Raw genomic sequence first — 14291 nt, 5'->3', positions numbered from 1 at the left:
GTTCACATCACCAACAAAATATCATGGTCCAAACACACCAAGACAATCGCGAAGAGGGCACGACAAAGCCTATTCCCCCTCAGGAGACTGAAAATATTTGGTATGGGTCCTCAGATCCTCAAAAAGATCTACAGCTGCATCATCGAGAGCATCCTGGCTGGTTGCATCACTGCCTGGTATGGCAACTGCTCGGCCTCCGACTGCAAGGCATTACAGAGGGTAGTGCGTACAGCCCAGTACATCACTGGGGCCAAGCTTCCTGCCATCCAGGACCTCTACACCAGGCAGTGTCAGAGGAAGGCCCTAAAAATTGTCAAAGACTCCAGCCACCCTAGTCATAGACTGAGCTCTCTGCTACCGCACGGCAAGTGGTACCAGAGCACCAAGTCTAGGTCCAAAAGGCTTCTACCCTTAACAGCTTCTACCCCCAAGCCATAAGATTCCTGAACAGCTAATCAATAATCAAATGACTACCCAGACTATCTGCAAATCCCCCCTATTTTACGCAGCTGCTACTCTCTGTTTATTATCTATGCATCGTCACTTTAACTCTGCCTACATGTACAGTACATATTACCTCAATTACCTTGACTAACCAGAGCCCCCGCACATTGATTGACTCTGTACCGGTACCCCCTGTATATAGCCTCACTACTGTTATTTTACTGCTGTTATTTGTTACTTTTATTTCTTATTTTTAGTTATCTATTTTTTACTCAACATTTATTTTTCTTACAACTAAATTGTTGGTTAAGGGTTTGTAAGTAAGCATTTCACTGTAAGGTCTACAGACCTGTTGTATTCGGCGCATGTGACAAAAACAATTTGATTTGAATTTACCATGATAAATTACGGTTTTGATCCTCTCGAACATGGCCAATGACCTGGTGAATATTCTACTTTGTGTTGAAGAAGTGTTTCAGTGTATTATTAAGAACAATACATTTTATAAACTTTAGAGAAAATAAGCAAAATGGGCCATTGCACCATTTTAACCAATTCCGTCAACTAATTTAGTAATGAATGATGAGACAAAATGCAGGGTAAATTAAAAGGGAAAATTATTAATTTGTTGGTGCGCACAGTCCCTACCTATAATGACGTCATCAATTGTTTGCTGGTCCGGAAGCAGGTGATTCTTGGGGCTGGTGCTCGTCGAATTCCGAAGTCTGTTGGGGGGTTCTATGGTAAATATGACTGAACAATGTTGTTTTAAAAGACACTTTCGGAATAGAAAACAATTGAATAAATCATCACTAATTGGTGAAATGTCGACGTATTTGTCCGTTTTGCCTAAGTTAGCTAGCTAGCTAACGTTTAGCCGTCTTTGGTTCAGGTCTCCTAGCTAGCTAACGTTAGCTGGCTAACCGGAACTCTTAGCAAACGTTACGTTTACTTTAGCGCAATAATGTAGGCGAGCTTACCGTTACTCCAAAGACCTTATTGCTAATTTTGGACTGTACCACTAGTATGCACTCTTATGTGATACTAGGGAAACTGTGTTTCCATAACTCGGGCTGACAGGAGGATTTTTGAACAGGGCCTGTATTAACTTATCATAAACCTCGGGGCTTTGTTTTTGTTTTTTTATGCCGATGACGACGACTCTGTCAGGGTTTCAACTTACTCTCAGAATAGTAGGGTACACAAGGTGCAATTACGATTTTTTTTGTGCATCAGCACTTTATCTTATGTTACTCACTCAATTAGGCATGTCAACTAACAATTTTTAGATTGGTAAATTAGTCTAGCCAGCTATCCAAACATGTAGTAGTAATGGCAGAATACTGACCGTGCTCAGGGGCCCTGACCTCCATGGGGCCCCCATTGATTTTGTTAGTCACTCTCACTCAGATCATTAACATGGCATAAGCAATGGCAAATGTGAATAATAGCAGGTAATTAGCTTTAAAACTGCAAAAATTACTCTCCGCCCCATAGCAAAATGTTTATAATATAGGACATTAACTTTATGCTGTCAAGAGGGGGGGCGAATAAAGTGTTTTGCCCACGAGGTGGGGTGCCCAACCAAATCTTGCTTAGGGCCCCCAAGAGGCTAGGGCCGGCCCAGAATCAGTTACCCAACCAAGAAGGGGACCCCTAGTTACCCACATGAGCCTCCTCTCCTCCTCCCATCTGATGATTACCAGAGTGGGCTCATGAGGCCACCTGTGGTTGGTGGTGAGGAGTTACAGTTCACAGTAAGCCAATGTTATGTAAATTCCAACTGAAAAGTACCAGTGGCCTGGCTTTGGCCGCAAGTGAGAGCGGGTCCGCCGAAGCCATGGCGCCCGGCCCGCGTAGATGAAAACAGAAGTCTTAAATCGAGTTAAGCAGGAAATAGACGCCTTTGCAGCCTGAAGGGAGAATGTTTTATGTCTGAACCGGTCCACGGGGGTACGAGTGTATAGCCGGCTGCATAGATTCCCTTTGGACGGTAAGATTAAACGACTCAATATCGCCATCAGCCGGCCTTTGGGCAAGTTCAGACCGAGCATTTGGGCACTTAACAGTCCCCCGGGTAGAAAATACCTTAATCAATAAACGCTAAAGGTCGTTAGCGTCTATGAATGGGGTACGCCTAGTTATGCTTTAGTTAGATCACTGTAAAGGATATCATGGCGTTTTGTAGAATATAAAGTGCTGGTTTTGTCAGTCTTTGTCCGTCTGAACTCACCAGAACAAAAGTTAACTGCCATTCGGGGTGTGTAAGTGGCAGGGCAACTAACTGGGCAAGACAGGTCATAGTTGTAAGAATTGATAATCATATTGGTCCTACCTATCTAGCTAGCTAATCCTTTCCGATTCCACATCCATAAGGGCAATTTAGAGTTAAAGGCTTGGTGTCAATGTGGGATTGAATGGACTAGTTTTCCAAAGCTGACCTGTCCATGCGGCTCATTGTCCTGTTTGCCATCTTGACACCTGACTTGGGGGTGTTTTGTGCCCCCGTCACAGGAAGAGATGTCAGGAGAGAGCGTGGTGAGCTCGGCAGTGCCGGCGGCTACAACCCGGACCACCTCCTTCAAGGGCTCCAGTCCCAGCTCCAAGTATGTGAAGCTAAACGTAGGCGGGGCGCTCTACTACACCACCATGCAGACCCTCACCAAGCAGGACACCATGCTCAAGGCCATGTTCAGCGGCAGGATGGAAGTCCTCACAGACAGTGAAGGTACTGTATCTGTCAGACCTCCATGGCACCACTCATTTCAGATACATTTGGCGGTAGTGAGAGTGAGGAGTCTTTAACACCTGTATTATTACCGCCACACCAGTGGTCACGAGTCATGAAGGCAGTCCAATTCCACGTGATCGGTTAGTCACGGTAATTAGGCTTCTCCAAGCTCTGATGCCGCTGATGGTCCTTAGTAGCCTACCAAACTTGCTAACTGCCTGGCACTCTATTGTCCCTCTAATCACTTTGACATCAATGCAAATGTGTTCGAAAATCTAATTAAACACTTCATGAGAACCCATGAGCTCATATTGCGCAACATTTCTGTAGGCTATGCAATTGTACAACAAAACACAGTGATAGCCGCTACTGAAAGGAGGAGGATCCGATCAGCTTTCTATAGGCTAGGCCTACTATATTTATTTCTCAACTTTCCTAATATTAAGCACATTGTTTATCTTTACAACAGGAGTATAGCCTACCTGGCTAGCACGAAAATGAACCAAGGGAAAAGCGTCCTCAATTCGCTATTTATGTGCATAGATGACATGTATTTTTTCCCATTGCCCCTGTTTCGAGACAGGTGCATGATAATGGTCCATTATAAATCAAAACAAATTTCTTACATATTATTTAGTATATGTAAATCAAGAATAGACTGATGGGTGACAATATTAGCCTATCACCTGAGGTATATATCACAGAATAAGAAACTGCCTTTTTTTGCGACTTTTTCGAATCATAGTCGCACACCTCATGTAGTCTAGCCCATAGGCCTATATGTTTTGATAAGGTTAGTATCACATCTAAAGTGGCCAAATAACTTCTTAAAATTAAGCACATTAATCTGCTTTACAAGGAGTGTAGAGGCTAATTGGCATACATAAGCAGCACATGAGTTTTAAGTTTGGGGAAGATCATTTTCACCATAAAAATGCATCTTTATAATAAAAGCATTACATGCAAAATCGCAGGGTGCATTACAGCCACAAAGGGGATGCCACCATGAAATTTCGAGGCATTATCAAGTGCTTGTCAAATTGTGAATGAGAGACTAATGAAGTGTGTACAACTTGCACAAAAAACAAAGGCGAGCTCATGCTTTTCAAGTGACTTTTTTCAAGTCATCATTCGTCGCATCATGCAGCCTTACAATGTATTAAAAATCAAAACATATTGCCAAACATTTGTATCATAACTAAAGTTAAATTAACCATATAGGAGTACCTGTTTCTTTGTTAACCGCTCAACACAGAATAGCCGCATGTGCGCACTCCCTCAAATCGTTTGGATAAATGTTTTATTTTATTCAGCTTTGTTCAATTCAATTCAGCTTTGTTCAAAAATCAATTTTTCATACTGTAAAATAATGCCATGGAATTCTAGGCAAATCTTGTCTGCTAAATGAACTAGTGTAGCCCACATCCATATCAGGACCTAACATGAGAACAACTCATAATATGCTATTCTGTTCTTCTGAAATGGACTACATTTTCTTCATATCATGCTTCTTTAGACCTGTCTAAAACAAATAATGGATTCATTGTGAAGGTGTAGGCTATATTACATGGATTTAGACTTTTTAAAACGCAGATGTTTCAAAGGTCTGCATCAATGGCTTATAGGCTATGTGTGGAAGCCAGGAGATGCTAAATGTGTTTGTTAATTAACGGTGAATTACCGTGCTTGACAATCACTGGCTGACGATTTTGTGACGGCCACAGCCCTAGTCACGAGCATGACAACGAGCTTAGGAGTTACACACAGTATAAACAGAACTGGGATCAGCCTAGTATTTTGTTAGCAGTCTAAAAAATGAAAATGGCCAATAAGTTGAGCTGGTGGTTGTCCCTGTCCAGGCTGGATCCTGATTGACCGGTGTGGGAAACACTTTGGGACGATTCTGAACTACCTTAGAGACGGGGCTGTGCCGCTCCCAGAGAGTCGTCGGGAGACTGAGGAGCTGATGGCTGAGGCCAAATACTATCTGGTCCAGGGCCTGGCTGATGAGTGTCAGGCTGCCCTGCAGGTACCGTCACCCTCGGGACTGCTCGTTTCTCCTCTCACTCTTTACCCCTTTTCACACTACTGAGCTGAGCCAAACTGCACTGCACAGGCTTGGTTATGCATCGACCATAGTTGCTTGAACCGTGCTGGAAAGGACATGTCAAAAGGAAAATATCAGAGCCAATACTGTTTGGGTTGGCACAATGGTGTGAAATGGTCAGTCTCATCCCTCCACCCCCACACTTCAACTAGCTCTACCTCCCACTGCCACTACATTCTACACATACACCGTTACGGGCCCAGCCAACTCACTCAATCTGCATCTATCTGTTAGAGGACTTATGTTAAAAATCATCCATTCTAGCTCAAATCTGTCTTTACCATTCAAGTATTTTTATTGGTGTTCTAGAACAAAGAGTCATACGAGCCGTTCTGTAAAGTTCCTCTGGTGACATCATTGAAGGAAGAACAGAGACTCATCGCCACCTCTAATAAGGTATTGTTGACCAAGTCACGCATCAGAGTGAAGGACACGCCCAGTATTTACTTGAGAAGATCTAGTCTCACGTATTCAATTCTGACTGACGTTTTCCTGTTTTGGGTCTACATAGCCCACTGTCAAACTCTTATACAACAGAAGCAACAACAAATACTCCTACACCAGGTGAGAGATTCTTACATCTATTAAAGACGTGTAAATGATGAATGTAAAGTGAAAAATGTATGGTTTAAGTGCAGTCCACATCCCAGGCTGACTACATTGTAGCCAGCTGCCAGATCTCACAACGCCTGGATAAGTGTTTAACATCACCTAACCACATCATATGATAAAGCAATCTGATGTCCGACTGCATAGTCGATGACGTGGCACATAATAGGTGGTTACTGTGCGACAGCAATTACGTGGCTGCAGTCTAGTTGACGTGGAACGCGACCTCTTATCATCACTAACCAGGCTTCCCCATCCTTCCCTCCATGCAGTAACTCTGACGACAACATGCTGAAGAACATTGAGCTGTTTGACAAGCTGTCGCTGCGCTTCAACAACCGTGTGCTCTTCATCAAGGATGTGATCGGCGACGAGATCTGCTGCTGGTCCTTCTACGGTCAGGGACGCAAGATCGCTGAGGTGTGCTGCACCTCCATCGTCTACGCCACAGAGAAGAAGCAGACCAAGGTAATGCAAAAAAAAATCACTGCAATGGCATATAATCTTAAGATATTTTATTGAACACAGACTCAGCACCTACATGTCTCTGGCTTCAAGGCTCTGAAGGTAGAACACCTCTAGTAAACTACCCCAATTTGGGAGTTTGTTGTCGCTAGCCTGCTGTTAGATTACTGTAGAAAAGTATACTTTAATATGCCATTGGGACATTTTCTTTGCTACAAAGTACAGGCTTTCTTGGCATTCAGATACCATAATGACCAGGCAGACCTAAATACATAAACCCCTTCCTCTCCAGGTGGAATTCCCTGAGGCACGAATCTACGAGGAGACCCTCAACATCCTGCTGTATGAGTCCCAGGATGGGAGGGGTCCTGACAACGCTCTGCTGGAGGCTACAGGGGGTGCCGCTGGCCGCTCGCACCACCTGGACGAGGACGAGGAGCGCATTGACAGGGTCCGCAGGATCCACGTCAAGCGGCCCGACGATCGCACACACCACCACCAGTAACCCCTGACTGACCACCCCCCTTGACCATCCAAAGCCCAGCCCATCCCTGGATGTCTGATCCTGGACTCTCAGTGGACCATGTGTGTGCCTTACTTCCAGCGCCTCGCTCGCTCTCCTTCTCTCACCAGTCCCCCACAGCGGGAGCCCACTGCTGAGGAGAGACGAGTGGAGACTTTGTGTGTAGTGGTGAAGTTGTTTCATGTAGTACTCTGAGGAAGAATGTCTGAGTCATCCAACATTTTGGGGTGTTTAGTGTCTCAGAGGCTGGTGGAGGCCGAGTTAGGAGGTGATTGGATTTTCTACTATGTGTGAATGTGAATTGGATTATGAATGGGACGTCAATTGTGTGGAATGGAATTGTCAGTGGTTATACTGGAGGGAATTAAAATGTCAGCATCATGCATTTGTCTTTGGTCCTTGCTTTGTTGCAGCAAGAAGAACAAGAATCATTACGCCTGTTGCTGAGTTTCTGGATATTTGAAGTGTATGGAGACACTATAATGGCAGTCAATCAGGTGTTCTACAAGAACAGTCCACCAGGGGGCATTATTGAAACAATCTGAGACAGGCCGCTATCAATTTCCAATTAAATCGTTGTATTTTCCTTTTGCCCCATTCTGTGAATATCGGTTGAATCAAAATATCATACAATCGAGTACCTCCACTCTCCCACAACCTCTTTTTTTAATGAATAGGATTTCCCATTTAACGCAATGTCCCTTCATGCCATGTAAGTGATTGTTTAAAAGGAGACAACTTGAGCTGTGGTGTGAAGTGTTATCTGGGCTGAAAGAGCTCCAAGGCTGAAATTAATGTCTGAAACCAGAGCTCAACCCAAGGAGGGCTTTTAACAGGCAGAGAAATTAGACCTGTTAACCGTACATCTACACACTGTGTCCCCTTTTAACAAACACAGTACTTGTAGATTCATCTGTACAATTGTACCACAAAATGTTTTACATATATTTATACATACCTTATAACAAATAAAACATTTCTACAAGAATGTTTGCGTTTACTCTTATATTTGAAGTGTAAAATGATGGTACATGTTGCAAAATCGATCAATGATTCCTATACAAGAGTAGCCTGATGGTTTGATATAGTGCAAAGAAATGTAGTTGACTATTTTAGAGTGCAATGCATTCTGCTCTCATTCAACAGTGCAGTAATGTATTGTTTACAACTGAAAAACTAAACCAGTATACACATGCCTCCCTTAGCCTTGAATTCACAAAGAAAGATCCTTATAGGTTTGTGCTGTTTTGGTTCCTTAAATTAACACTTGTCTCCAGTCAATTATCTTAGACAGGATGGGTGCATAAGAAGGGGGATTTATTTTCTTATGAGCTCTGCCTAGAGAATGTCGTTCAATGGTTTGTAGCTTTCATGAAAACAACCGTTGTAGTTCTGTTTTGGGGTTCATCTCTATAAAACTCAGCCTGATTCCATATCTGTTTGTGGTGTCTTGCCAACTGGCTATTGAGTTAAATATATGCACAACACAAACAGATCTGGAATCAGGCTATACAGGAGCAGAATTCTAGGTCTAATCCAGATGTTGTCCACAGGTTCTAATGTGCCTGGTCAGTCTCCTGAGACCTTATTCGTTCTCTCCTTAGTGTGTATCTGCTGGGCACTGAGCAGGTCACCGAGCCTTGGTCCGAGTGGATACCTAGAGTGACAAATATGTTATTTGTTCAGCCTGCATGTGTTGATCACCTGCGTCAAGTTCATTAGGGAACATAACAGAAAACATTTAAAAACCATTTGCAATTAAATTAGATATTTGTATTGGACACCCATGTAGTCCCTCTGTTTCAGACTCTGCATTTCTTTTTTTTAAACGGTTGACTGTGTCCATAACAAGATAGTGCATGCCTTTCAGACCACCATACAATCACTGTATCTTACTCCAAACATTTGTTAAAGGCCCAGTGCAGTCAAAAATGTGATATTCCTGTGTTTTATATGTACTTCCACACTATGAAATTGGAATAATACTGTGGAAATGTTGATAATGCCCTTTTAGTGCAAAAGCTGTTTGAGAAGACTGTCTGAAATTTCAGCCTGTTTGGGTGGGATGGAGTTTTGGCCTACCTGGTGTAATCACCAGGCAGTAAATTAGTTAGACCAATAAGAGTTCCAAAGCTCTCTGCCAATAACATCTAGTTTTCAGTTTTCCCCTCCCCACTCAGACCACTCGCAGACAGTCCTAGCAAATGTCTTGCTTGAGAAATTGCTTGTTGCTAAGTAGCATTTATTTTATTTATTTTTTACAATTTTCTTTGAAAAAAATCACAGTAAGGTACTTAATTGTTACCCAGAAATGAGTTGATATTGAGATAAAAACAGCTCCATTGGACCTTTAACATTTCATACAGTATATATGATATTTACATTTACATTTACATTTAAGTCATTTAGCAGACGCTCTTATCCAGAGCGACTTACAAATTGGTGCATTCACCTTATGATATCCAGTGGAACAACCACTTTACAATAGTGCATCTAACTCTTTTAAGGGGGAGGGGGGGGGGTTAGAAGGATTACTTTATCCTATCCTAGGTATTCCTTAAAGAGGTGGGGTTTCAGGTGTCTCCGGAAGGTGGTGATTGACTCCGCTGACCTGGCGTCGTGAGGGAGTTTGTTCCACCATTGGGGTGCCAGAGCAGCGAACAGTTTTGACTGGGCTGAGCGGGAACTGTACTTCCTCAGAGGTAGGGAGGCGAGCAGGCCAGAGGTGGATGAACGCAGTGCCCTTGTTTGGGTGTAGGGCCTGATCAGAGCCTGAAGGTACGGAGGTGCCGTTCCCCTCACAGCTCCGTAGGCAAGCACCATGGTCTTGTAGCGGATGCGAGCTGGAAGCCAGTGGAGAGAGCGGAGGAGCGGGGTGACGTGAGAGAACTTGGGAAGGTTGATATAATTTCAACGTGATCACAGTGGTTTCAATATTTGTTTGTCTGTTCTGTGTATAATGCCACGAGGAAGCCAAAGGAAATGTTCCACTTTGTGTGGACAATACAGGACTTGTTATTCTTCTAGCAGCTAAAGTCAGCAGAAAGCATGTGATACTAGCCAACTGTGCACAAGACTGATCCCAGATCTGAGGCAAAGGATGGTGGGCAATGGCCATAGGAGTTGGCAAGACAGCACAAGCAGGTCTGGGACCAGGCTCCTCTCAGCAGCAGCAATAGCATTACTCACCACCATGAGGTGTCCATTCTTGTCCTTGTACACCATGGACTCCTGGCCACTGCTGAAGTCCACAATGCCCTCTTTCCCCGCCTGTATCTGAAACGAGATGCTGAAAAACAACAGCATAATCATATTCATCCAGGACTCCATGGAAAACAGTGGCACGTGTTACGGAGAGGACTATCCTGGCTAAATAAATAAAGATGAAATAAACATAAGTCAGCTCATCTGGCTACTTGATCCATCGGACTAGAACTCCCAGAATCCATCCTGTTGTCAGCCACAGCCTCACCTGCCCTGGACCACGTTGATAGCGCTCTGCTTGTTGGCAACCACACTGAGTTTGGTCAACACTTCAAACAGGTGGTCACACTGGATGACCAGGTCCCCCTGAACATGAGGTCAGGACACATTGGGTAGCATTAGGGGTGTGTCTGAAAGGGCACCATGTTCCAAGGCCTGTAGTGCACTGTAATAGGATGGATTTCCTTCTAAACATATCCTGGTTAGAATCACTTGAAAAACAGAGGCACTACACTCACTTTACCGAGCTATTATACTATGCTGTGTGACGACAGTGTCCTCCTACCTTCTGTTTAACGTCTTCACTTGCAATATGGAAAATGATGATGCCGTCACTCAAGGTACTGACAGACACACCTGCAATGGAGTAAGCAGCACTCACACAGATCAGTACACTTTTAAACAAACTGTATATTATATATATTACCAGTATTTTCCTAACTTACACTTCAGTTGAATTTTAAACTAATAATCCATTGTGAAAATTTGATGCAGATGGAAATTAGGATTCGCCCCACTGAAATCAAATCTATTTTGCAAGTGAGACCAGACAAGCTCAAACCCCATGCATCACATCCATACCATGTTATAGGCTCACCTTTCAGAGTAGTGTACTGCACTTTCTGTTTGATCTTGGCCTCGTCCACCACATAGGCAGCCGTCTGCGTGAGGATGAGCTGCCGAGGTCGGGGTTTAAACCCATTCCTGTCATACTTCACCACTGGTACGCTATACTGCAGAGAGAGAGAGAGAACAGAGATTGGGAGAGAGAGAGGGAGGGAGCGGGAGAGAAAGTGATAGTGTTAAGGGTTTTAAAATGATAGAGAAAGTGAGAATTTTAAAATAAGAGAGTTTAAGGGTTAAGGACATACTGCAATGCAAATGTCTTAATTACCTTGATGCGTTCATGGCGAATTATCTGCAGGACCTTCATGTTGATGTCCTGTTCACCTGAAAATATAACATATCAAATGCCACCTTTTGCACTTGATCCTAAAATACGAGTGTGAGTAAGATGACACATGTAATTAGCAGATATCTGCTACTATATACTGACTGATCCTGGTGTCCACAAAGGGTTGGGAGACACTCTGAGGGTAGCTGTCCTTCTTGCCCTTGAAGATAACACTGGTGATCCCCTTGAGTTGAAGCTGGGAGGGTGAGACAAGGAATGAACATCACCAACATAGAACTAGCTAAAGAATTATGATTTATAGGATCTTTGTGATCACAAATTGGTTACACAGCATAGGCTATACAGGGCACTAAAAAGGTAAGGTATACAACAACAGTACGTTGTCTACTATGTCCATGATGTAAGTCTGTCACACCCTGATCTGTCTCACCTGTCTTTGTGATTGTCTCCACCCCTCTCCAGGTGTCACCCATCTTCTCCATTATCCCCTGTGTATTTATACCTGTTTTCTCTGTCTGTTGCCAGTTAGTTTTGTTCATCAAACCTACCAGCGGTTTTCCCCTTGCTCCTGTATTGTCTATAGTTCCTGTTTTCTAGTTTTGACCTTTCTGCCTGCCCTGAGCCTGCCTGCCGTCCTGTACCTTTGCCCCATTACTCTGGATTACCGACCTCTGCCTGCCCTGACCCTGTCTGCTGTCCTGTACCTTTGCCCCAATCCTCTGGATTACCGACCTCTGCCTAACCTGAGCCTGCCTGTCGTCCGGTACCTTTGCCCCACTACTCTGGCTTACCAAACCTCGCCTGACCTGACCCTAAGCCTGCATGCCGCCCGTACCTTTGCCCCACTACTCTGGTTTACCGACCTCAGCCTGACCTGACCCTTGAGCCCTTCATGCCGTCCTGTACCTTTGCCCCACTACTCTGGCTTACCGACCTCTGCCTGACCTGACCCTAAGCCTGCATGCCGCCCGGTACCTTTGCCCCACTACTCTGGTTTACCGACCTCAGCCTGACCTGACCCTGAGCCTGCATGCCGTCCTGTACCTTTGCCTGCCGTGTTCGATTTAATAAACTTTTGTTACTTCGACACTGTCTGCACCTGGATCTTACCTTCAAACCTGATAAAATCATGATTTAAAAGGGACAATTCTGGAGTAATCCTAGCCTTACCTGTGCTTTCTGTTGTGCAGTGATCCCTCTGACGTACCTCGTCACCATGACAGACATGTGGAGCTGACGCAGGATCGCTGAGGCCTGTAGAAGAAGAGCAAGCACAGTCCAATAGACATTTCACTGAGCTTCCCCTTTAACACCAAAATAGCTGTCCTCAATTCAATGTAATTGAATTCCAATGTGAATAAATACCTCAGTCAATACAGGTGGAGGGGTTAGCCAGCTGATTTTATCCAGAACCGTTTTTGGGAGATTGTCTTTCAGCCTGTTTAGGTAGTTCTGTCTGACAAAGGCCAGGTATTCAGAGTTATCAGTAGTCTTTGCCTCCCCTCTGGTCATGTATCCTTTAATAAACCTGGAATAAAGAAGTACATAATTGGTCATCTACAGTATTAATAATAATACTGCCCTCTGGGAATGTGCTGAACATTATAGGCTTTAATCCACTATGGATCTGTAGTTTGTGGTATAAACTTCAGAGTATAAATTTATGATATGTTATTTTGGTTGATGGATCAACATTGCAGTGCTAGAGCCTAAAGATGTGATCTTGTCCTCCCTCCTCTTACTTCTTGATGACCTTGACAGCCCATTGTCTCCTCTCTTTCTCTTTCCTGGCTTGTACTCCTCTCCAGCAAGTCTCAATCTTGGTGGCTAAAGAACACATTACACAACAGGTATCAAATCAAGATGGAGAAAAATGTGAATTTATTGAATGTCTGTAGATGTTTGCATGGCCAGTGACATGAATATATACTGTATCTTGCCTACAATGTTTCTGCTCTCCAAAAATACACACTGTTTATCCTGTCATGTTACACACATTATGATATATAATATATCGATGCCGTTTAGCAGATGATTTTATCCAAAGCGACTTAGACATGCATCCAAACATTTGTCTACATACAGTGCCTTTGGAAAGTATTCAGACCCCTTGACTTTTTCCACATTTTCTTACGTTACAGCTTTATTCTACTAAATAGTTGTTTTCCTCAATCTACACACAATAACCCATAATGACAAAGCAAAAACAGGTTAAGAAATTTTAGGTAATTTATAAGAAATAAACTAAATGAAAGATGACATTTACAAAAGTATTCAGATTCCAAGAACACAGGATGAGATGTTACTATCCTTTGTGCAAGCACTTCCAAGAGTTCATGAACAGTGAGACTGGTGAAATTTGGGGAGYRCATCGTCAGTAGTGTACCTTTGGTTCCTAGGGTGTTTCGGCCTTTCACACTATACACCCTCCCCAAAGGCGGCCAGCGACAGGGTGATCAATCCTACGCTTGCGTCCCATTCCCAATTAGTCATAGGAGTTGCCTTGTTGTTGATAGCCAACATCCCATGGGACTATGCATGGCAGGGGCAGGGGTCTTCCTCCCTGAGTCAAGCATTGTTGACCGCATACCTCCTGGCCCTCTCACTTCGGGGCCCAGCTGGGGTCTTTCCTCTTCATCCAGAGCCATTGACTGCTGCCTTCTGCCRCCTCTGATACAGCTTTGATTGCCGAACGCTGGCTCTGGCCCTTAATTCCCAGGTCTCTAAGCAGGCGGGTTGTAGATGTTGCCACAAAACCTCTGCAGCCCACCTCCACTGGTCGGACTTCTGTGTTCCAGCCATGATGCCGTGCTTCGGCAGCTAGATCAGCATAGCGCAGATGTTTTCGCTCATAAGCCTCATCTACTGAGTCCTCCCAGGGTACTGTGAGCTCAATGATGAAGACCTTCTTGAGCGAATGGGACCAGAGCACCATGTCAGGTCTTAGGGTGGTGGTTGCGATCTCCGGAGGAAACACAAGTTGCCGGCCAATGTCAGCTAGCATTTTCCAGTC

The 14291-nt window shown here is 44.0% G+C and overlaps 2 protein-coding genes across 2 annotated transcripts in view; one reads left to right on the top strand and one right to left on the bottom strand.

Moving 5' to 3' along the window:
• The first annotated feature begins 1079 nt into the window (after positions 1–1079).
• kctd10 (potassium channel tetramerization domain containing 10) lies at positions 1080–7867 on the top strand. The gene is made up of 7 exons (XM_024001838.2): positions 1080–1187; positions 2959–3172; positions 5035–5204; positions 5592–5678; positions 5794–5846; positions 6164–6359; positions 6649–7867. Exons 1-7 carry the CDS (start codon positions 1185–1187, stop codon positions 6859–6861), a joined length of 936 nt encoding a protein of 311 aa, XP_023857606.1. The 5' UTR covers positions 1080–1184; the 3' UTR covers positions 6862–7867.
• myo1ha (myosin IHa) overlaps positions 7338–14291 on the bottom strand; it is a 28812-nt gene continuing 21858 nt past the window's right edge. Inside the window, exons 22-31 of the mRNA XM_024001840.2 lie at positions 13021–13105; positions 12644–12806; positions 12449–12532; positions 11420–11513; positions 11258–11313; positions 10961–11096; positions 10649–10719; positions 10352–10449; positions 10069–10168; positions 7338–8536 (exon numbers count right to left, since the gene is read on the bottom strand). Of these exons, the coding sequence (XP_023857608.1) occupies positions 8510–8536; positions 10069–10168; positions 10352–10449; positions 10649–10719; positions 10961–11096; positions 11258–11313; positions 11420–11513; positions 12449–12532; positions 12644–12806; positions 13021–13105 (914 nt within the window). The 3' untranslated portion in view covers positions 7338–8509. The remainder of the gene's footprint in view (positions 8537–10068; positions 10169–10351; positions 10450–10648; positions 10720–10960; positions 11097–11257; positions 11314–11419; positions 11514–12448; positions 12533–12643; positions 12807–13020; positions 13106–14291) is intronic.

Source organism: Salvelinus sp. IW2-2015, linkage group LG15, assembly GCF_002910315.2.
Source record: "Salvelinus sp. IW2-2015 linkage group LG15, ASM291031v2, whole genome shotgun sequence".
NCBI lineage: Eukaryota > Metazoa > Chordata > Actinopteri > Salmoniformes > Salmonidae > Salvelinus > Salvelinus sp. IW2-2015.
Note: the sequence above shows the minus strand (reverse complement) of the source record. Positions and strands in the feature narration are given on the sequence as shown.